Source organism: Cebus imitator, unplaced genomic scaffold (genome assembly GCF_001604975.1).
Source record: "Cebus imitator isolate Cc_AM_T3 unplaced genomic scaffold, Cebus_imitator-1.0 Scaffold376, whole genome shotgun sequence".
In the NCBI taxonomy this organism is placed as follows: domain Eukaryota; kingdom Metazoa; phylum Chordata; class Mammalia; order Primates; family Cebidae; genus Cebus; species Cebus imitator.
Window position 1 is genome coordinate 2,303,335 of NW_016107691.1, and position 23,125 is coordinate 2,326,459.

Genomic DNA, 23,125 nt, shown 5'->3' on the forward strand with positions numbered 1-23,125 from the left:
ATGTTTTGTATTTTTAGTAGAGACGGGGTTTCACCATGTTGACCAGGATGGTCTCGATCTCTTGACCTCGTGATCCACCACTGCGGGTGCTTTTATGGTGCTAGCGCTGTTGCACAGCCGAGGAGCCTTTTAGCAGCCCTTATGCTGGCGTGACAGAGGGCTTAGAGCATTTTGCTTTAGGGTTTTTTTTTTTAATGCCACTTTAGTTTTATACTTTATGACCTGAGATTTATTAGTAAAATTAAAGATTATGTGATTGTATATATGTATATATTTATGATTACATGTGAATAACTGTGATTATGATTATATATGGGAATAACTATATAGCTATATTTTATTTTTTTTAATATAATATTTATATGAGAACAGACTGAGGCCTTAGACCCTTGCCTCGGCTCTTGTGGAGATTTTCCCCCCACACAACTAAAAGCGCTATTTTGTTTAAATACACAGATTGCAAGATACAAGGCTCCATTTCATCAGTTGCGCATTCAGTATGGAACGAGCAAAGGAAAGAACTACACTGAGGAAGAAGATAGATTCTTGATTTGTATGTTACACAAAATGGGCTTTGATAGAGAAAATGTATATGAAGAATTAAGACAGTGTGTACGAAATGCTCCACAGTTTAGATTTGACTGGTTTATCAAGTCTAGGACTGCCATGGTATGTATTCCTTTCTTACTGATTTCCTCCAACATTTTATTTTGAAAAATTTAAAACACCATATATCCTTCACCTAGATTCTCCAATGGACATTTTGGCACATTGGCGGCTCTCTCTCACTTTCTGTGTGTGTGTGTGTCTGTGTGTGTGTGTGTGTCTGTGTGTGTGTGTGTATATATATATATATAGGGATGTCTATATTCTATATTCTGAAATGCATATCTGTACCTTATATTCATAAGTATACTTAACTATATTTCTGAACCATTTGAAAATGAATTACAATGTGAGTCTTCACCTCTAAATACTTAAGCATGTATCTGCTAAGAATAATGGCATTTTCTTACACAACCACAATCCCACCTGAAAACATTGATTCAGTAATGTCGTTTAGTATACAGTCCATGTATAAGCTTTTCCAGTTGTGCCCCAAATGCCCTTTGTAGCTTTTTTTTTTTTTTTTTGATGATCCCACAAGTTTCACACAATGCATTTGGTTGTTAGGTGTCTTTAATCTTTTAATCCACAACTTTTTATTTTTCGTAATCATGACTTTTTAAAGGTGTCCAGGCTAGTTGTCTTGTAGAATGTCCCACATTGTGGATTTGCCTCATTACTCATTGTAAGATTTAGATTCAACATATTTGGCAAGCATGCTATGAAAGTGATGTTATGTATTTTTTATTACAATCCCATCAGAAGGTACATTATGTCAGGTTGTCACATTATTGGTGATGCTAAGTTTGCTCATTTGTTAATATGGTGATCTTCAGAACTCTCCACTTTAGAGGTATGTTTTCCCCTTTGTAATTAAGCAGGTTATACTTGAGTCTATGTGAATGACTTAAAGATTGATTTTTAATGTGAAAGACTTGTTGCCTAAGTTGAATTTTTTATTAGGAAACAATATTTAAGTAGAAGAGATTTTATTTTAGCTTATGTGTTTTCCTCCATTACTTTCTAATGTGAATTGTGTTCCTATTCTGTTCTAGTCCTAGTTAGCAGTGGTGTTCATGATGATATTTAAATACACGCAACACATTTTTAATGTTGGCATTGTTAATCTTTTGTCAGCCAAGGTAATTAGTACAAAAGTAGATTTATATAGCCTAAAAATTAAAAGCAACCAGAAACTGACAATCCAAACAATGTTTTTGTGACTAGTCATAAGATAGGATACATTTTTCGTAGCTGCTACTTATCATAAATATCTTTTTGTCCAAAAGTTGACTGAGTGTGAAACAATGCTTAGTATTTTGCTTGAGTTACTTTATATTTTCAGTTCAAGTTGAATAAATAGAAAGGAAAAATCTGGGTTACTATAGTGAAGACATTAATTTTTGCAGATGCTTTAGAAGGTCACATATTTGTTAAAACTTTAACACAAATTTAGAGTGTGTGGACTGTGCTCATCAAATTTATGGATGGTGTATGCTTGGAGAGCTAGCAAATATTTTAGACCAAGCCATGATCCAAAGGAACTAGAGCAGCTGGAATGATGGATCAGTTGAATCTAACAACACAGTATTTATTCATTTATTTAGAGACGGAGTTTCACTCTTGCCACTCAGGCTGGAGTGCAGTGGTGCAATCTCAACTCACTGCAGCCTCCACCTCGCGGGTTCAAGCAATTCTGTCTCAGCCTCCTGAGTAGCTGGGATTACAGATGTCTGCCACCACACCCAGCTAATTTTTGTGTTTTTAGTAGAGATGGGGTTTCACCATGTTGGCCAGGCTGGTCTCGGAACTCCTGACCTCGGGTGATCCAACCGCCTTGGCCTCCCAAAGTGCATGAATTACAGGCATGAGCCACCACACCTGGCCATCACGACGTTTAATAGGGATAAATATAGAATGCTATACTTGAAAAAAAATATGAAAAGATATATATGTTAGCAAGATATAGTAGAAGAATTAAGAATAAAAATGATGAGGTAATCTGTAGCATGAAGGACTGAGGTTAGATATAGGGAAGAATTGTTTGATAGGGTTCTTTGGGTCATTGAAATAAATTATTGAAGAACAATGTAGAATAGCTTTTCATTGGCCTTTGAAAGTGGAATTATATTTTGACTGTCTGAAGATGTTGGCAGTGAGTTACTTGGCCTTTTAAGGTCCCCTTTAGCACAGTGAATCTATGACTATGTTTAGAAGAGAACTACTTTTAAAAGCCATGCAGGATAAATCTTTTAGCCATTTGGGGTTTTATACATGTAATGATTTAATTTAGAGTACCACTAACAGCTTGTAAAAGACAAATGCCTACCTGCATTTGTCAGTTAATCATGTTTTAGAATATACATATCCTTTTCTGTGATAGAACAGTTATTGAATTTTGAGTTTTTATTTCAGTGATATTTTGCTAATTTTTTAAAAGGTTGAGAACTTAATACTGTTTTCAGTTTCTGGAATCATTAAAACAGTCGGATGAAATGTATTCAAAGTGCAAGGAAAATCTTATACTGTTTATAATATGAACATGACTGTGGAACTACATAACCTTATTTTATTTTCTAAGAAAAAAATCCAGTATAATATTACCAACCACTAGATGTCTCTGAGCTCCCTTGTAAAAAATCTGTTTTTCCTCTCTTCTTTTTACAAAACATTTACCTCTGTACTCTTTCTTTACCAAGAAATTTAAATCTCAAGTATATTTTCCAAAAAGCACATATTAATTATTTAAATGATCATAAAATGAAATCTTGTCTGGTAAAAATGAAGACATTTCTGTCTTTAATTACCTTCTAGAAAGTGGAATTTATTATTTCTAAATAATCTTCAAAACATGCCATAGTTTATTTTATATTTAAATATTTTAATTGAAAAGTTGTATTTAGCATTTTTTTCTATCATATTAAATTTTTATTTCTTTTCTAGTTAATGGATAATTTTAGCTTATGTTTCTGGATTTAGAGTATAAATAATATATTTTAAAATACATATACATTTGGGTCTTTTTAGACTATTTCATGATAATATCAATAATTAGGGAATTATAGAAATGGATTGATAGTTCTTGATGATCTTCTTTCCTCCTTTCATTTTTAATGACTGTTCTGTGTGGTGAATCACATTCACAATCTAGAAAGAGAAACTGCACACTTTGAAAGAGGCACTTGTGATTTCTGAAATAAAAAGAATTTGTTTCATTGAAAAACCCCATCTTAGAACTACAGAGAATGCAGTTTGATTCATTATGTGAGTGTATCACTGTGTTCAAATGAAAATCTTACTAATGATTGAACTGAGCTTACTAAAGCTACCTTTAAAAAGTCTTGCTTAAAGATGACTACTTTCTCAGAGACCTGAATGGTGTGAAATGCATCTTATAAAAAGTAGAAACCTTAATAGTTGTATTTTATTCAGAGATCTCAAAGTACTGAATTCATGGTTCCTGACTTGCCTAACAGTCATAAAGTGCTTAAAAGCATGAACTTCCACTTCTAAATATGCCTCACTTTGAAAGCCTTCAGCTAAAGGTTGCAGATTTCTTTGAGGCTCTTTTTCATTTAAAAATGCTAGCTATACAAAAGAGAAAATGACTTTCAGTTCAATTTCTCTGTGCTAAAGGATTGCGATTTCTTTCTCTGAGAACTTGTGTGGTCTTTAAGTAAGTAATCAGTCTCTATTGAACTACATAAACAAGTAGGAAGGATATGATCAACTTAGCTTTTTAAGCTCAGAGCATATGAATTGCCCTACCATTTTCTTTCTAAGAAAACCGTTTTAGAATGAGGTCATCGTCTTAGGATAGTCAAAAACTATCGGAGTTAAAAGGACTTTTACCAAGTAACCGTAAAAGGAAGTAATACTCTGTAATTATATAGTACCTTTTATATAATGCCTGCCAATCCCTTTACTAACCTTAGCTTAATTTTCTTGCCACTTCTTTTAGGAAATGAATGTCAGTATAGTATCTCTGTTCATTTAGTGACAAGAGTAAACATGACTGGGAGATTCGAGAAGAATCTGAGAGGTCCAAAAGATCTAGCACATTAGTCAGTTTACTGCAAAGGACATGTAGAAAGAGCACCCAAAATTCAATCAGTAATTCCTTGCGCCTTATTAGGTCCTTCTAAGTAGTAGTTAAAGTAGAAAAAGCAGAATTTAATTCTCTGAGAGAGGGAACATTTCTTGACAGAACCATTTATTGCATTATTTGCAGGGTTGCTTTGACTCTTAATTATAGTTAAAAAAAAATTCTCACCTTTTTACCTTTGGGGAGCTTTTTCCTTTTCCAGCCAGCTCAAGAGCCTGTGTGTGCATTGCCTGTGGTCATGTATATGTTGGAGTTGAATCGAGTATTAGTAATTAGTCATTACAATTACCCTGTCTTTTGTAGTAGTTTAAATGCATTTTTCTGATAATATCTCAGAAAGAGAATCACACACTGTTGTATACAATGTAATAAAATTTTGTTGCTGTTTGTTTTCAAATCACAGCTTGATTATAAATGAAAGTGTTTTCTATTTAAAAGGTAAGAAAATGACATTCTCCATTAGAATTGTAGGAGAAAAAATACTTTTTAGAAAACACTGCTCTAGCTCTTTATTAACTTCCCTATGTTTTGGCTTATCATGAGGTTTTAAATGTTAATTAGGTTATTGGTTCAGCACAGGATAGTTTATAAATTTATCAGTTCAGTCAGAAATGGATTTTCTTTATAGACACTTAGAAAAATGACAGTCAAATTAAAAAATTGCCAACTTGTTCTATAGTCACAGTAACTTCTATTTGCTGCTTATGGAGTGTAGTCTAGGACATTTTATAAGGAAAGACAGCTACTCATGATTTTAACTTCTGTTAGTACCTAATTGTGTGATAACAGCTAATACTGATTTTTTTTTTAAGAGGGAATCTCGCTTTGTCTCCCAGGCTGCAGTGCAGTGGTGCGATCTCAGCTCAGTGCAACCTCCACTTACTGGATTCAGGTGATTCTTGTGCCTCAGCCTCCTGAGTAGCTGGGATTACAGGTGCATGTCACCATGCCTGGCTAATTTTTTTATATTTTTGGTAGAGACACGGTCTCACCATATTGGCCAGGCTGGTCTTGAACTCCTGACTTCAAGTGGTCCACCCGCCTCAGCCTCCCAAAGTGCTGAGATTATAGGCATGAGCCACTGCACCAAGCCTAATATTGATATTTTAAAGAATTACATTCTTAGTAGAATATGAAAAATATGAATTAATACATCATCGGTAAAATTAATAAACTATAAAATGTACTGATATGTTCTTCTTGACTATAGAATTAAAATATTTAAAACCACAAATATTTATGCACTTAGGAATTTATTACTTCCTCATGCACTTAAAAGACTAAAATATTCTTTTCTTATTAAAAAGTTTTTTTTTTTTTTTTTTTTAGAAACAGGGTCCCTCTCTCTCTCGCTCAGCTGGAGTGCAGTGGCATGATCATGGGTCACTGCAACCTCAAACTCCTGGACACAGTGAACCTCCCACCTCAGCCTCCTGAGTAGCTAGGACCACAGGCACGTGCCACTGCATGCAGCTAACTTTTTTAGTTTCTGTGAAGATAGGGTATCACTGTGTTGCCCAGACTGGTCTTGAACTCCTGGGCTCAAGCAGTCCTCCTGCCTTGGCCTTCCAAAGTATCAGGATTACAGGCATGACCCACCATGCTTGGCCACAATTATTATTTTTTTTTCTTTGAGACAGAGTCTCACTCTGTCACCAGGCACCAGACTGGCATGCAGTGCCGCGATTTTGGCTCACTGCAACCTCTGCCTCCCGGGTTCAAGCAATTCTCCTTCCTCAGCCTCCCTAGTAGCTGGAACTACAGGCGCGTGCCACCATGCCCAGCTAATTTTTTGTATTTTTTAGTAGAGAAGGGGTTTCATCATATTGGCCTAGATGATCTCAATCTCTTGACCTCACGATCCGCCCTCCTTGGCTTCCCAAAGTTCTGGGATTACAGGCGTGAACCACCGCACCCAGACTCACAATTATTAATAGTTATATTTAAAGAGATCAGCATAGCACGTGACCCAGAGTAGGTATTCAGTGAATAAATGGGCATAGAACTGTTGTTTTTCAGTTTGCTTCTATCCCATAGACTCCTACAGTTGGACCAGATTTGGATAGAATACAAGCAAATATGCCAATGGGTTGGAGTTCGTTTTACTTTTCCTTTAATCTACCGTTTTTAAAGGGTAAACTTTATTTGGCTATCATCCCTGCAGCTTTTATTTATTCATAAGCTTGAATAGCCAGTAATAAATGTCAGGTGTTTTATTATGCAACAATAGTGTTTGATTTGGGACCTTGAACTGTTTTAACAATCTGAAATTAAATACATTTAATGCACTAACAGGAGTCCATTTAAGGCATTTATACTTACGTGTTACCTTGTGAGGAAGTGATACAATATTTTTTAAATAGCAATGCTTAAGCATCAATTATGTAAAATCATCATAACATTTAATACTTGTTTGTGAAATGTAGGATATGTTTCTTTGAATGTTAACTCTCATATAACTGCCCATCTGCATTCTAGTATAGACTGCCATTGCTTTTTGGTAGTATAATAGAGATTCAAAAGTGATTAGGAATCCTGGGAAATACACTGCAGAATGTATAGGTGAAGACATCGACTAAAAAAGAGCAAAGGTGAAACAATGTCCATTTTGTTTTACTAAGAGCTGTAGAAGAAAATTCTGACCCTTTAGAACTTTACCTACAAATTCAGAGGCACAAATATGGAGTACAGTTTTTTGTGTGCCCTTGCTCATTCAGCTGCTTTTGACTTTCAAACATAACAGGCACAGACCTTCTGTCATTCAGACTTAGGCAGGCTTAGTGTCTAGGATTTTAGTACATAGGAAATGTAATGTGGAGCCTCTTTAATCTCTTTTCAATAAGTCACTTCAAGTCTACTGATGCTTTCTCTGCCTTTTGAATTGATGCTTTGAAGCTGAGTATTGGAGCAAAGGATATTTGAACTTAGTGCCCAGGATGATTGATATTCACCACATACTAAGGGGCAGTGCCGCTCCCTGCAAATGTTACATCATTTATTAAAGGTAGAGATACACATCCTAGTATTCAAAAATTGAAACTTGGGTGACCTTGCATTGAATAGAATCATAAACCATTAAAAAGGTATGGAGAACCAAGGCAGCACAATTTTGTTTAGAGTGAAGCTAAGTCTGTAGTTTAAAACAGGACTTGCAAACTGTGGCCCACCACCTATTTTTGTGTGGCCGAAACACAAAGAATGATTTATATATTTTTTAGTGGTTGAAAAAAATCTAAAGAAGAAGGATATTTGGCAATATGTGAAAATTATATGAAATTCACACTCTTGGGTTCATAAGTAAGATTTTCTTGGAAAATGGCCACACATTTGTTTATCTGTTGTCTTTGGCTGTTTTCATGCTACAGTGCCAGAGCTAAATAGTTGTGACAGAGACTGTGTGGTCTACAAAGTCAAAAATATTTGCTATGAGGCTCTTTATAGAAACAATGTGCCCACACCTGGCTTTAAAGTATGTGTAAGAAAGGTGGAAAGAAAGTAATATAATCAAGGGTTGATATAAGTCTTATCCAGTTCTTTAAGAAAAGGGTTAAGTGAAGTCTGGGTATATAAAGGAAGAGGATATTTAGCCTTAAAGAGGAGTATTTGGGGACCTACAGGTACTTGTGATGGAGGCATGGGAACTTCCTTGAAGGATTGTCATATGGAGGAGGAAACCAGCTTGTTCTCTAATGTCTGCAAATTTAGAGAACCAGTTTTTGGTAACTATGAGGTAGCAAATTGTAGCTTTGCATAAAGGAACATTTCTAACTTGCCCAAAGTTGGATTAGGCAGCCTTGTGACATAGTGGGCACACATCATTGGAAGAATTCAGACAGGCTGGACAACTAACTAGCAAGGACCTAGTAGTAGGGATTCAAGCATCAACCTGAATGACTTTTAAAAGTTCCTTTCTCATCTTGAGAGTTTATGATTTTATGAACTTATACTATTGAGAATTTGTATCAAGAAAAGATTGCTGAGTACAAAGTACACTCTTGATTACCTCACACCTCCTGCCCAAAAATTGTTTATAAGATCCTTTCATCATTGGAATTAAGTCAAAATTTTAAGTTCTTTGCCCTTAGTTCCCAGGTTCTTCGCACAGGCATACATTGGAGATATTGCAGGTTCAGTTCCAGACCACCACAATAAGGCAAATACCACAATAAAGCAAGTCACATGAATGTTCTGGTTTCTCAATGTATATAAAAGTTTTGTCTATAAGGCAAGCCAATAGCATTATGTCTTAAAAAAAAAAAGTAATTACCTTAATTAAAAAATAATTGATTGCTTAAAAATTTTAACAATCATTCGAGCCTTTAGCAAGCTGTAATCTTTTTGCTGGTGGAGGGTCTTGCTTCAGTGTGAACGGCTGCTGACTGATCAGGGTGGTGGTTGCTGAAGGTTGGGGTGGCTATGGCAGTTTCTTCAGAGAAGACAACAATGAACTATACCACATTGATTGACTCCTCCTTTCATAAAAGATTTATCTTGGCATACAATGCTGTTTGATAGCATGTTACAGTAGAGCTTCTTTCAAAATTGAAGTAAGTCCTCCCAAACCTTGCCACTGCTTTATTAACTAATTTTATATATTATTCTGAATCCTTTGTTGTCATCTCAACAATGTTGACAGCATCTTCACCAGGAGTAGATGCCTTCCCAAGTTAACTACTTTCTTTGTTCATCCATAAGAAGCAACTCCTCATCCATTCAAGTTTTATCAGGAGATTGCAGCATTTCAGTCACATCTTCAGGCTCCACTTCTAATTCTAGTTCTCTTGCTATTTCCATCACATTTGCAGTGACTCCCTCCACTTAAGTCTTGAACCCCTCAAAGTCATACATGAGGATTGGAATCGCCTTCTTCAAACTCTTGTTAATATTGATATTTTGACTTCCATGAATCACAAATGTTCTTAATGGCATCTAGCATTCTAAATGATGAATCATTTCCAGAAGGTTTTCAATTTACTTTGCCCAGATCTATCAGAGGAATCACTAGCTATAGCAGCTATAGTCTTAGAAAATGTATTTCTTAAATAATATGACTTGAAAGTCAGAATTACTCCTCGATCCGTGGGCTGCAAATGAATGTTGTGATAACAGGCACGAAAAACATCATATCCTTATACATCTGTCTCCATCAGAACTCTTGGGTGACCAGGTGCATTGTCAAAGAGCAATGATACTTGAAAAGGAATCCTTCTGAGAAGTAGGGTCTCAGCAGTGGGCTTAAAATATTCAGAAAACCATACTATAAATAGTAGTGCTGTCACCCCAGGCTTTGTTGTTCCATTTCTAGAGCTAAGGTAGAGTGGATTTAGCATAATTGTTAAGGGCCTTATGATTTTCAGAATAATAAATGAGCATGGGTTTCAATTTAAAGTCACCAGCTGCATTAGCCCTTAACAAGAGTAAACATGTCATTTGAAGCTTTGAAGTTGGGCATCTGCTTTTCCTCTCTAGTTATGAAAGTCCTAGATGGCATTTTCTAATATTAGGGTATTTTGTCTCCATTGAAAGTTTATAGGTTAGTGTGGCCACCCTCATGAATTGTCTTAGCTAGATTTTCTGGATGACTTGCTGCAGCTTGTCCGTCAGCACTTGCTGCTTCACCTTGTACTCTTACAGAAACAGCATCTTTCCTTAAACTTCATGAACCAACCTCTGCCAACTTTAAACTTTTGTTCTGCAGCTTCCTCACTTATCTCAGCCTTTATAGAATTGAAGAGTTAGGATCTTGCTCTGGTTTAGGCTTTGGCTTTAAGGGAATGTTGTGGCTGGTTTGATGTATCCAGACCACTAAAACTTTCTCAGTATCAGCAATAAGGCTGTTTTGCATTCTTATCACTTGTGTGTTCAATGGAGTGGCACTTTTTTTTAAATTATACTTTTAAGTTCTGGGGTACATGTGCAGAATGTGCAGGTTTGTTATGTAGGTATACACGTGGCATGGTGGTTTGCTGCACCCATCAGCCAGTCATCTATATTAGGTATTTCTCCTAATGCTATCCCTCCCCTAGCCCCACCCCCCACCCCCAACAGGCCACAGTATGTGATGTTCCCCTCCCTGTGTCCCTGTGTTCTCATTGTTCAACTCCCATTTATGAGTGAGAACATGCAGTGTTTGCTTTTCTGTTCATGTGTCAGTTTGCTGAGAATTATGGGCATTTGTGTTGGTTCCAAGTCTTTGGTACTGTGAATAGTGCTGCAATAAACATATGTGTGCATGTGTCTTCATAGTAGAATGATTTGTAATCCTTTGGGTATATACCAGCAATGGGATTGCTGGGTCAGATGGTATTTCTATTTCTTGATCCTTGAGGAATTGCCATACTGTCTTCCACAATGGTTGAATTAATTTACGCTGCCACAACAGTGTAAAAGCATTCTTATTCCTCCACATCCTTTTCAGCATCTTTTGTTTCCTGACTTTTTAATGATCGCCATTCTAATTGGCGTGAGATGGTATCTCATTGTCGTTTTGGTTTGCATTTCTTTAATTACCAGTGATGATGAGCTTTTTTCATATGTTTGTTGGCCACACAAATGCCTTCTTTTGAGAAGTGTCTGTTCATATCCTTTGCCCACTTTGTTTTTTGAGACAGAGCCTCCCTCTGTTGCCAGGTGCCAGGCTGGAGTGCAGTGGCACAGTATTGGCTCACTGCAACCTTTGCCTCCCGGGTTCAAGCAATTCTCCTGCCTCAGCCTCCCGAGTAGCTGGGATTACAGGCATGTGCCACCATGCCCAGCTAATTTCGGTATTTTAGTAGAGACAGGGTCTCACTATGTTGACCAGGATGGTCTCGATCTTTTGACCTTGTGATTCACCTACCTCAGCCTCCCAAAGTGCTGGGATTACAGGCGTCCTTTGCCCACTTTTTGATGGTTTTTTTTTTCTTGTAAATTTGTTAGGTTCCTTGTAGATTCTGGATATTAGCCCTTTCTCAGATGGATAGATTGCAAAAGTTTTCTCCCATTCTGTAGGTTGCCTGTTCACTCTGATGATAGTTTCTTTCACTGTGCAGAAGCTCTTTAGTTTAATTTGATCCCATTTGTCAATTTTGGCTTTTGTTGCCATTGCTTTTGGTGTTTTAATCATGAAGTCTTTGCCCATGCCTGTGTCTTGAATGGTACTGCCTAGGTTTTCTTCTAGGGTTTATATGGTTTTAGGCCTTATGTTTAAGTCTTTAATCCGTCTTGAATTAATTTTTGTATAAGCTGTAAGGAAGGGATCCAGTTTTAGTTTTCTGCATATGGCTAGCCAGTTTCTCCAACACCATTCATTAAATAGGGAATCCTTTCCCTTTTGCTGTTTTTGTCAGGTTTGTCAAAGATCTGATGGTTGTAGCTGTGTGACGTTATTTCTGAGCCCTCTGTTCTGTTCCATTGGTCTATGTATCTGTTTTGGTACCAGCACCATGCTGTTTTGGTTACTGCAGCCTTGTAGTATAAAGTCAGGTAGCATGATGACTCCAGCTTTGTTCTTTTTGCTTAGGATTGTCTTGGCTATCTGGGCTCTTTTTTGGTTCCATATGAAATTTAAATTAGTTTTTTTCTAATTCTGTGAAGAAAGTCAGTGGTAGCTTTATGGGGATGGCATGAATCTATATATTACTTTGGTCAGTATGGCCATTTTCATGATACTGATTCTTACTATCCATGAGCATGGAATATTTCTCCATTTGTTTGTGTCCTCTCTTATTTCCTTGAGCAGTAGTTTGTAGTTCTCCTTAAAGAGGTCCTTCACATCCCTTGTAAGTTGTATTCCTAGGCATTTTATTCTCTTTGTAACAATTGTGAATGGGAGTTCACTCATGATTTGGCCCTCTGTTTGCCTGTTATTGATGTATAGGCATGGTTATGATTTTTGCACATTGATTTTGTATCCTTAGACTTTGCTGAAGTTGCTTATCAGCTTGAGATTTTGGGCTGAGATGATGGGATTTTCTAAATATACAATCATGTCATGTGCAAACAGAAACAATTTGACTTCCTCTCTTCCTATTTGAATACCTTTTATTTCTTTCTCTTGCCTGATTGCTCTGGCCAGAACTTCCAATAATATGTTGAATAGGAGTGGTGAGAGAGGGCACCCTTGTCTTGTGCCAATTTTTGAAGGGAATGCTTCCAGTGGAGTAGCACTTCTAATTTCCTTCAAGAGTGTTTCCTTTGCATTACCAACTTGGCTAGTTGTTTAGCTCAAGAGGCCTAGCTTTTGGCCTGTCTCAACTTCCTTACTAAGCTTAATCATTTCTAGCTTTTGATTTAAAGTAAGACTTTTCCTTTCACTTGAGCACTTAGGGCCATTTTAGAGTTACAATTACCCTAATTTCTGTATCATTGTGTCTTAGGGAATAGAGGGAAGCCTGACGGGGGAAGAGAGATGGGTGAATGGCTGTTTGGTGGAGTAGTCAGAATACACACAACATTTATAAACAAAGTTGGCCATCTAATATGGGTGTGATTTGTGGTACCCCAAAATGATTATGATAGTAACGTAAAAGATAACCGATTACAGGTCACTAACAAATATAACAATAATGATTTTTGAAATATTGTGAGAATTACCAAAATGTGACACAGAGACATGAAGCAAACGTATCCTCTTGGAAAAATGGCACCAATAGACTTGTTCAATGCAAGGTTGCCCCAGAGTTTCAATTTGTAAAAGCACAATGTCTATGAAGCTCAGCAAAGTGAAATGCAATAAAACAAGATACGTCTGTACTTTGATCCTAACTTAGCTGTATTCATCACTCATGCTGTGCAACATTTCCCAAGTTGATTTCTACCAAACGTTGTCAGGATGTGAAAATAGATGATATGCAGAACAAGAGTTCTGTGTTCAGATAGAATTGGGACATGCTGATGATACTGAATCCTGCCATTCACACTTCCACTCTGCATTAGAATGCTAAAAGCTCTGAGAAGTCCTATCATAAAGAAATTTGATTAACCTTTAACAAATCCAACATTTCCCGTACACGTTTGAATGCAGAAATTTTTTCATGACAACTATTAACACCACAGAGCAGTTTTCCATTTGTTATTTTCCAGTTCTCTTCTGTTGTCTTTATTGTTTTTGCATCTCCTCTTTTCCTCTTGTGTGCTATTTTTCTCCAACTTCATTTTTAAATCCAGTGTGGGGAAATGGTGAGAGAAAGAGATAATTAGACTATAGAGTTTTGGAAACAGTTTGAGGTCCTGTGAACAATTCCCTGTAATACCCCACAAAATAGGAAGATTAAGTGGTACAATAATCTAGGAGAACATATGAAAGGAGAAATTATAGAAAAAGAATGTGCTTTTGACATTATGAAATTTCTCATAGTCATTTCATAGTCACTTCGTTATTCAAAAAATGAGTCATTTTTTATTGGTAATGTAGCCTTTCTTCTTCTAACTTCTAGCTTTAGCTTGTGTTCTATTTATGATAACATATATTGCCTTAGGCAGTCATGAAGCATGTGAATAAAAAATGGAGTTGGTATCACTAGAGAACATGACATGACCTATGGTAGGAAGGTAACATCCATACTTGTCCATTACTCAGTGTCTTTCTCTAGAGTCTTAGATTAGTTTTCTGTCTAGAGTAGTTATTGACAGGTTAAAACGAATGAAGGTAAGAACTAATTACACAGTCCATTTATAATCATTTTGAGGTATTCCACTTCCCTGCATAGGAGGCTATCTCAAAAGTATTTTTTTTTTTTCTGAATCACCCACATGACCCGTGAATATGTATCTAAAGATATCTCCAGTCACAAGCAACTGTTACTTATTGAGAATAACAATAGCCAGAGGATATAGCTTAATGATTCACGAATCAGCTTTACATAAAGACTCCATCTAGTCTCCCTAGAAACCAACGGATCAAATCTCATCAGGGTCAACTTAGCCCTTTCTATAATAGATAAATTGAATAACATGCTGTTTAATTTGTATGTGTATTATTGAATGAAGCTATGAAGAATATTTGGTCTGCATACTAAAGATATCACTATCATTTTGGTAAGTAAGGAAAATTTCAGAGTTATTGTTTCTAAATTGTTTAACCCTGAGTAATTGAAGATACACAAGAATCTTGAACGTGTCAGTGTTATGTAAGATTGTTTTTAATAGGTAAACAATAATTCATTAACGAACAACTTTTTTCTGGCTAGACTCTCTGGTTTTCTGCCTCCTCTTGGGCTTCATATAGAGCCCAAAATTCATTTGCTTGGATAGTTGATATCATTTTGTATCTTATATTTCCTATGTTGTATGCCATTTTTGGGGGATTTTATTTGGGAAGATAAAACTGAATTTTAAACAATTTTCCGTTCTTAAAAATCTTACAGATTGCCCAAGACTTAAATGTTCATTGCAGAAAATTTGGAAAATTCAGACTAGTATCAAGAGAAAAATAAAAGTTATCAATCAATGGTTCTACTCTCAGAGATAGCTGCTGTTAACCACTAGTAACATTGTTGTTAATATTCTTTTAGCTATTTCTGTGTATATGTGTATATAATAATACGTGTCTGTGTATTCTATTTCCAGATTACCAAAATTGTAGTTAGTTCCCAGTTTAACACTGCTCTAAACATTCTTTTGTAAATCTTTGTATACATCTCATTTCCTTACAATCAGTTTCTAGGAATGGAATTGTTAGGTCAAAGGGTACTAAAATTTTAAGATCCGTCGTTGAAATTTCCAATTTGCTTTCAAGAAAGGTAGTGTATTAGTCAACTTGGGCTGCCATAACAGAATGCCCAGCCTGGGTGGCTTAAGCCACAGGAATTTATTTTCTCACCCTTTCTGTGACTGAAAGTTCAAGATCAGGGTGCCAGCAGGGTTGGTTTCTGGTGTGGCTTCTCTTCCTGGCTTGCAGATGGCTGCCTTCTGCACATGATGTTCTCATATGGTCCATCCTTGGAGTGCATGCAGGGAAAGAGAGATCTTGGATATCTCTTTCGCTTCTTACAAGGACACCAGCCCTATTGGATTAGGGCCCCACCCATATGATCTCATTTAACCTTAATTACCTCCTTAAAGGCCTCATCATCAAATGCAGTCACATTGAAGGTTAGGAAATGAATTTTGCAGAGACACACTTCAGTCCATAGCATATAGTAACATTGACATTTCATCGTCAGTGAATGTAAGTTTCCATTTCAACATCTTATTGTCAATACTAGATATATGTACCATATATATGCATGTGCACACAAGCATGTACATATCATTGCTAATTGGATGAAGATGGCATTGTTTTATTTTGCATTTGGTCATTAGTTGCTGTCAAACTTGATTTTAATGTTTGGACTTTTTTTTTTTTTTGGTGAGTTTTCTGTTCCTGTACTTTGACCATTTGCGTGTGTGTGTGTGTTGGGGTGGTTCTTAATTTCCAGTAAACCTATATTCTTTCTTGAGTGTTGAGCTATTCTGGCAGACATTTTTGCTTATACAGAAAAGGAATCATATTTTAAAATATTATTTATCCTTTGGTATTAAATTATTATTTACCTTTAAAATATAGTAAAGTGTACAGGGTTAATAATATATGAGATTCCATATTAATGAATTATGTTTAATGCTCACCATACATTCATAAAGAGTATTTATAGTTTGCATGCATTGATTTGCTGGCAGTGAAATATAGGTAGTGGCAAGGTTAATGTAAAAATCTTTTCAGCTACTATTTGCTCTGAATTAACAAATAAAGCAGTGTTTCCTGTGATGTAGTCCCCAGAACTCTGATCCCACAAGGTGTCCGGTGAGAAGAGAGTCTGTTGGTTAAATATTTTTGACAGCTGCTGCATCCTGATGCCCTGCCCAGTGGTTCAAAGTGCACATAGGGAAAAGGCTCTGAGAAGCCATGTAGTAAATAAACCTGTTTAACTTTTGTAAACTGAGTACTTCCAAAACTTATTTTGACCATAGAACATCCCCTTATATTTTTTGTTTATGTGATATATGTTAACTTTTTATTTTGAAATGTTTATACATTCACAAAAAGTTGAAAATGTACAGGGAGGTCCCATGCAGCCTTCACCCAGTTTTCCCCAATAGTAACATTTTGCAAAACTATAGTAAAATATCACAACCAGGAAATTGACATTCATGTAATCTATAGAGCTGGTTCAGATTTCATCAGTTATATATGCGCTCATTTGTTTGTGTGTGTGTGCGCACAGTTCAATTCAGTTTTGTCATGTGTAGAGTTGTGTAACCTCCACCACGACAAGACTCCATTGTGCGATCTCTTTACAGTCACACCCACCCTCTCTCCTCTCCGTAGCTCCTGGCAACCACTGATCTTTTCTCTCTTTCTATAATTTTGTCGTTTAAGGATGTTATATAAATGGAATAATATGATATGTAACCTTTTGAAATAAGCTTTTTTTATTTTCACTTAGCATAATTCTCTTGAGGTTCATTCAGATTGTTAACTGTATTAATAGTTCTTTTCTTTTTTATTGCTGAGTAATATTATATGATATACTACTATCATGATTTGTTTAACCAGTCACCCATAATGACATTTACCCCCACCCCTTGTATTTGGTGGAATCTATTAATACCCTGTGTGAATATTGTTCTGAAGAATAGCAGTTTTGGAAATTCTGTATCACAGAAATCATGCAGTTAAATAATTGTCAGCCTTTTAAATATTATGATTGGGTTGCAGAAATTAAAAATCTTTTTATTATTTAATTTAGGAATTCCAGAGACGCTGTAACACTCTGATTTCATTGATTGAGAAGGAAAATATGGAAATTGAGGAAAGAGAGAGAGCAGAAAAGAAGAAACGGTCAACTAAAACTCCAATGGTAAAATTTTCAGCATTTTCCTAACTTTTAGGTAGATCCTATTTTTTTTTTACATAATTAAAATGCCTATATTATGTTTAACGCCATAGTGATACCTATTAATAATAGCTGGTTTTATGAAATGCTAATTTGCTTTGGACAGAAACAGAGTTACGTCACAACCACGTTTCTTATTTGTTTGTAGAACATATGGTTAGGAACTTCCTAGTAACTAGGCTCTGTGTTTTAAAAAATTCCTCATGAATCTAAGCAGAAGTATAATGCAAGTGAAATCTTTTGACTTGAGACTAGAGCTATCATGGGGGTAGCAGAGGGATAGGGGTGGGATGGGATGGGGCTGAAGTTGAAACTAGGAGTTCTGATTTGATCAAGTAAGTGTTCTGATGTTTGTGGAACCATGAGTACAAACGGGAACTCTGAGCAGACGACTTGGCTTGGTAATAAATGAACTGTTAAATGATCGGATAACTTGATTTGAATCCAGTCAGGTTGCTTTGTATAGCTGTAATTTAAGATATTCTTTAATAGATCGTATTATTTGAGTGTGGTTAAGTAAACTGCCATATTTCATCGAATCTAAGATGCCTTCCATTGTAAGACACAGCATTACTTTATGTACCACTGAGAAAAATGCTGCCAGGTGTAAATTGTCATCAGTCGTAAGATGCATCCTGATTTCAGCGATGCTAAAATGTGTAATGTGTATCACAGAAGATATGAAATATGGTATGTTAAAACCTATCAAAAGTTAAAAATATATATATACTCATAAATAAAATTTTGCCCAGAAGGCATTAAGTAGTTCTTTAAGAGATGAGAGTACATTTATAATACCATGTGTAAGTAGATATTTGATGACTATTTTTGATGGGTGTTTTATGTCTTTTCATAAAAAGAAATATCTTTGAAGGTTATTTTACATTGGGTTATATAGTTTGTTGGGCTATATAGAACATTAACTGTGAATATAACATTTAAGTGAATATTCATGTTAAAATTTTTTTTTAATGCATTTACATCCTAGATTTAACATTGTTGGGCCATTTAAAATGTGCATATTGGAGCAGAACATTAAATCTGTTTCCATTTTAGTCACAGAAAAGAAAAGCAGAGTCAGCTACTGAGAGCTCTGGAAAGAAGGATGTCAAGAAGGTGAAATCCTAAAGCCTAGAAATAAAGTTTTAAATGGGAAACTGCTATTTTCTTGTTCCCATCTTCAAATGCTAATTGCCAGTTCCAGTGTATTCATGGTACTCTAAGAAAAATCTCTTTGGTTTTGATTTCTTGCATATTTTATATATTTTACAATGCTTTCTACCTGAAATGTGTAGCTTTATATTTTATGGCATTCTAGTATTTTTGTGTACTGTATTTTGTGCATTTCATGTCTTCATCAAAATCCTCTCAGTCCTTGTTCTTTTGAAGCTTGTGCTGAGGTTTTAGCTTTTCTATGTTTTATATGCCGCTGCTTTGAAAGAGAACCTAGATTCTATAGTTGTATTATTGTTGTTTCATACTTTAAATTTATATGGCTGTGGAAAAATGAATTAAAATGATTTGAGGAGAAAGACTTTTTCACTTCTTTGTTGCTTTCTTTTCTATTGAGTCTGGGCTTGTATGTGTTACTGCATACTGTGATTAGCATAATAATTGTTTCTTTGAGGTCATCTAAATATTTTTTTCCTAAAGGAATAAAGGGTGAGGAAAGAGAAATATTAAAAAAACTAATATTTGATACTGTGCTTGCTGTCAGTATGCATTACATTTAAATTATTCTCTAAATATTCAAGTGGGAAAACATAATAAAGAAATGTCTATAAGAAATTTAATTATTTCCTGTTTTTTTGTGCAGTAGAAAGTAGTTGTGTTTACTGAATTGTATTGCTTACCACTGTGTATTTGGTTCAAAGTTAAAGCTTTGCTTGCTGACTTGTGTGTGATCTTCTGTCCCATAGAGCGAGTTCAGCAGGGCCTGGGTGTAACATGTAGAATTACTAACAACTAAGTTTAGAGTATGAAATAAGCACCATGCATGCAGAAGGGGGGCTGTATTTGTCAGGATTACAGTTATGCTCAGGTAACAATCTCAAAGTGTCAGAGGTTTTACACAGCAAGAATTTTTTTCTTGCTCACGCTATATATCTCATGCAGGTCAGAGGGATGTGGGAATGGGAAGGGATCTGCTCCACACAGTAACTCAAGGTTCCAGGATGACTAAGGCTCTGCTATTTTGTGGCTGCAACATCTGGGACATGTGGCACTTAGGCTCTTTACTGCCTCAGCTCAGAAGTGACACATATCACATCTACTTATATTTAATTGCCACCAAAGTAGTCATGTGGTCCTATATACCTGAAAGAGGGCTGGCAAATATAGGGAAATAAATGGAATGTCTTACATTACTGCCTCTGTCACAGAGACTGTCAGTTCAGGAATGAACCTGGGTCTGTTACATGAAACTTTTAGTGTGGAATTAATCAGTCTGGGTCAGGTTATAAGAAAGCAGGGAAAATGGATCTGAATCTAGTGTGAAATACACAACAAATAAGCAAAGCTGAGAATGCAGGATAATTATGTCAGTTACCAAAACAAGGTTTGGACCATCAGAGAGTTATCTCTTCCACGTTCCAAGATCTTTCGCATTTCCTGTCAGACTCTTAGTGTGTTACTAGCAAATTCGGGGTAGCTCCTGAATGTAAGTAAGCACTCTTCACATCCTCAGTCTTTTCATAGAGGTTCTCCAACAGAGGAATAGATCTTCTAGAACAACAACCCACTGTCTATTGGACTCTAAGTCTCCAATCATTGTCCAGATTTTATATCTCTTACTGCCATGTTTCTGGTTGCATTATTTTTACTGTTTCCACTATTAGCACTTAGACTCTTGTACCCTGTTGGAGGTTAGGGTGAAATTGGGGTGCTATTAAGAGACAAGGTTGGGATGATATTATATCAGGGGACCAGTGATACCCAAATTTGCCCTTGGCTTAACTGCCTTTTCTGTAAAACCTACAAGGGAGGCTAAGGTAAGCAAAGTAATACTTCACACAGTAGTTGGTGCTTTGGCTCCAAACTCCAGAGCTCTTCAACCAAAAATCTAACCTTGGAATTTTCCATTCCAATGATATGAATAGCTATAGTTAGTCATCTGTGCCGGAGAAAAGGATACCAGAGAGTTTTACTGATAACCCCAAGTTCTGGGCAGTAGAAAACAGCCTAATAATGGTCTGGACTCTGCTCGGTCAGTTCAGCCTTTCTTTTCCTAGGGAGCAGTGAAGATGGTGGGTGGGAGAAGGTACAGTTAGAATCTTTGAACGCCAACATGGACATTTAACAGTCTCTACTTTCTTTCTCTGGTAATCCAGAGGGATCAATAGCTGAGCTAATATGTGACTGTCTACCTTAGGGGAGAAAATTTGCAGGTAAGTTCTTGTAGCCTTTTCATGGAGCCATTTCCCTGGTCTATATCATGGCTCTTATGAGTCTTTCTTGGACCAAAGAGATGTGAAATTCAGCTCACCAAGGCCTTCAATGAATGCTTCTGATGTCATACTTAGAAACTTGTGAAATAGTTTTATTCAGGACTTAAAGACCACACTGTATATCTAGTAACAAATCCATCACCTATTCTACTTCTCATCTTAAAGTATGTATAGCTACATTGTTGAACCTAGCCTACCAAAGAGGTCCGTACAATGAACATCAGATGATAGCTTAGTCCAAATAATAGCATCTTGGAAATACAAAAATGCCTCAAGTCTGAATATGAAACCCCTCTTATTGTTACGTTTCCACAGAGAAATTAAACTCCCATTGAAAATATAAAAGTCCCAACAAAGAAATCCCATTTCAAACAAGAGGCCTAGACTAATGGGGTAATATCCCTAGACATGGCTGCCATGTTGGGGAGATAAATCTGGACTGTCAGTTTACCATGGCCAGAGGAAGCAGAAGAGAGTGCAGTATGCATGAATGCAGTCTTATGAAGCATAATGACTGCCCACTAGCAAAATGGTCTAGTTGATTACACTGGAGTCTGACCCAACCTGATTCCTTGTTTGAAAATGTACAAGGAAAAAAGCGAGGAGAGAAACGGAGACCCTGAGTAGCTTCCTTCACTCAAGGCCTCTATCTGTAAGGCATGAATGGATTTCCCAACAACCCTAGATCTTCACAGAGGTCCTTATTAAAGCATCTATCTTGATTGGATGGATACTCAGGCTCTAATTTCCTTAGAATCAGAAGAAGGCAGGTGGTAAGCTCAGTAATCTCTTGTTATCATCATAGCCATTGGTATGGTTTTATTGCATGGTTCTGTCTTTCTCTGGCTACCTGGGCTGTAAGTGTTATGCTATATTTGGATACTTGTCAGATTATACAGTTTTCCCATGACATATGTTTCCAGATTTGGTTCTTTGTCTGACTCCCAGTTAAGAGAAGTTTTTGAACTAAAATATTTGCTGCTATCTTAGTTGCTGGATGTTTGGTTTGAAAAGCCTCTATGTAACGGGTGAAGCTATCTACTGTCATAAAAATATAATGCTGTTATTTCCCAATTATTGGCAAAGATCCCCGCCGTGTTCTATTGTTCCTCCCTCTACGGTGCAGTAGCCAGTGCAGCTAGCTAAGAGTCCCAGGCCCGGCTTCAAAGCCACCACATGGCTTTCTCTCCAGGTGTTCTTACCAATTCCTGAAATCCTCAGGTTCTTTTCAAATTTCAGACTTCTCTGAGTATTCCATCTCATGTTTCCTTCATTTCGTTTCCCTAAGCCATCCTGCCCAATACACAAGGAGTAAGGTTTTTCTGTGGTTGAAATGCACATAGCTAATACTAACTATCCTGTCTCTGATTCCTCAGCCTTATTTCTGCGTGCTCCAGCTGATTTTTTAACTGCCACTATCTCTTTCTGAAGGCTTTTTCAGCAGCCTAGAAGGCTTCTCTACCCTCTGCATGGCAGGCTGAAAGAGCTAGGGAGTAACACCTCTGGGAGTGGCTCTGAATAAAACTGATGGGAGTTGGTGTATAAGTACCCCAACTCTCTTACCTCTTGAGCAAGGTAACTAAGTTATGTGATTTATGTGGTTCCCCAGAGTTTACCCACCAGATTAAACTCCAACCACCCACAGTGGTGGCTGTCTTGATAACACGCTCTATTAACTGCTTTATTTTCCCTGTATTACTTGCCTCCTCCCCTGTAGGAATTTCCTGAGGTCAACTCCTGAATAAACTACTTGTATCAGAATCTTTGTATCAACATTTGCTTCGGAAGGGAACTCAAATTAAGATACTCATCTTCTGTGTATAGCTCTTCTTAGCCCTTAGTAATTCATTTAGAAAGTGTAGGGTGTTTAACAAGAGTAATGACTGGATAGCAAGCATATTATTGATCTGTTCTTAGAAATTCTATTACCTCTGTGAATAGTTAGTCGGTGGTGTAACTGAATTAGAGTATTCTGCACTGGGAATCCCTAGCTCTTCCAGGCTACCATACTGAGGGTAGAAAAGCCTCTGAAAGCTAATTAACAAAAGAAATTTTCTTATATCACCAATAGCTATGGTATTGGGTATTATTATTAGGCAGAGGTTACAAGG

General features: G+C 36.5%; 1 protein-coding gene across 1 annotated transcript in view; it reads left to right on the forward strand.

Moving 5' to 3' along the window:
* Window positions 1-19,361, forward strand: part of SMARCA1 (SWI/SNF related, matrix associated, actin dependent regulator of chromatin, subfamily a, member 1) — an 80,125-nt gene extending 60,764 nt beyond the window's left edge. Inside the window, exons 22-24 of the mRNA XM_037731031.1 lie at window positions 457-669; window positions 17,422-17,532; window positions 18,625-19,361. Of these exons, the coding sequence (XP_037586959.1) occupies window positions 457-669; window positions 17,422-17,532; window positions 18,625-18,696 (396 nt within the window). The 3' untranslated portion in view covers window positions 18,697-19,361. The remainder of the gene's footprint in view (window positions 1-456; window positions 670-17,421; window positions 17,533-18,624) is intronic.
* Window positions 19,362-23,125: the final 3,764 nt, after the last annotated feature.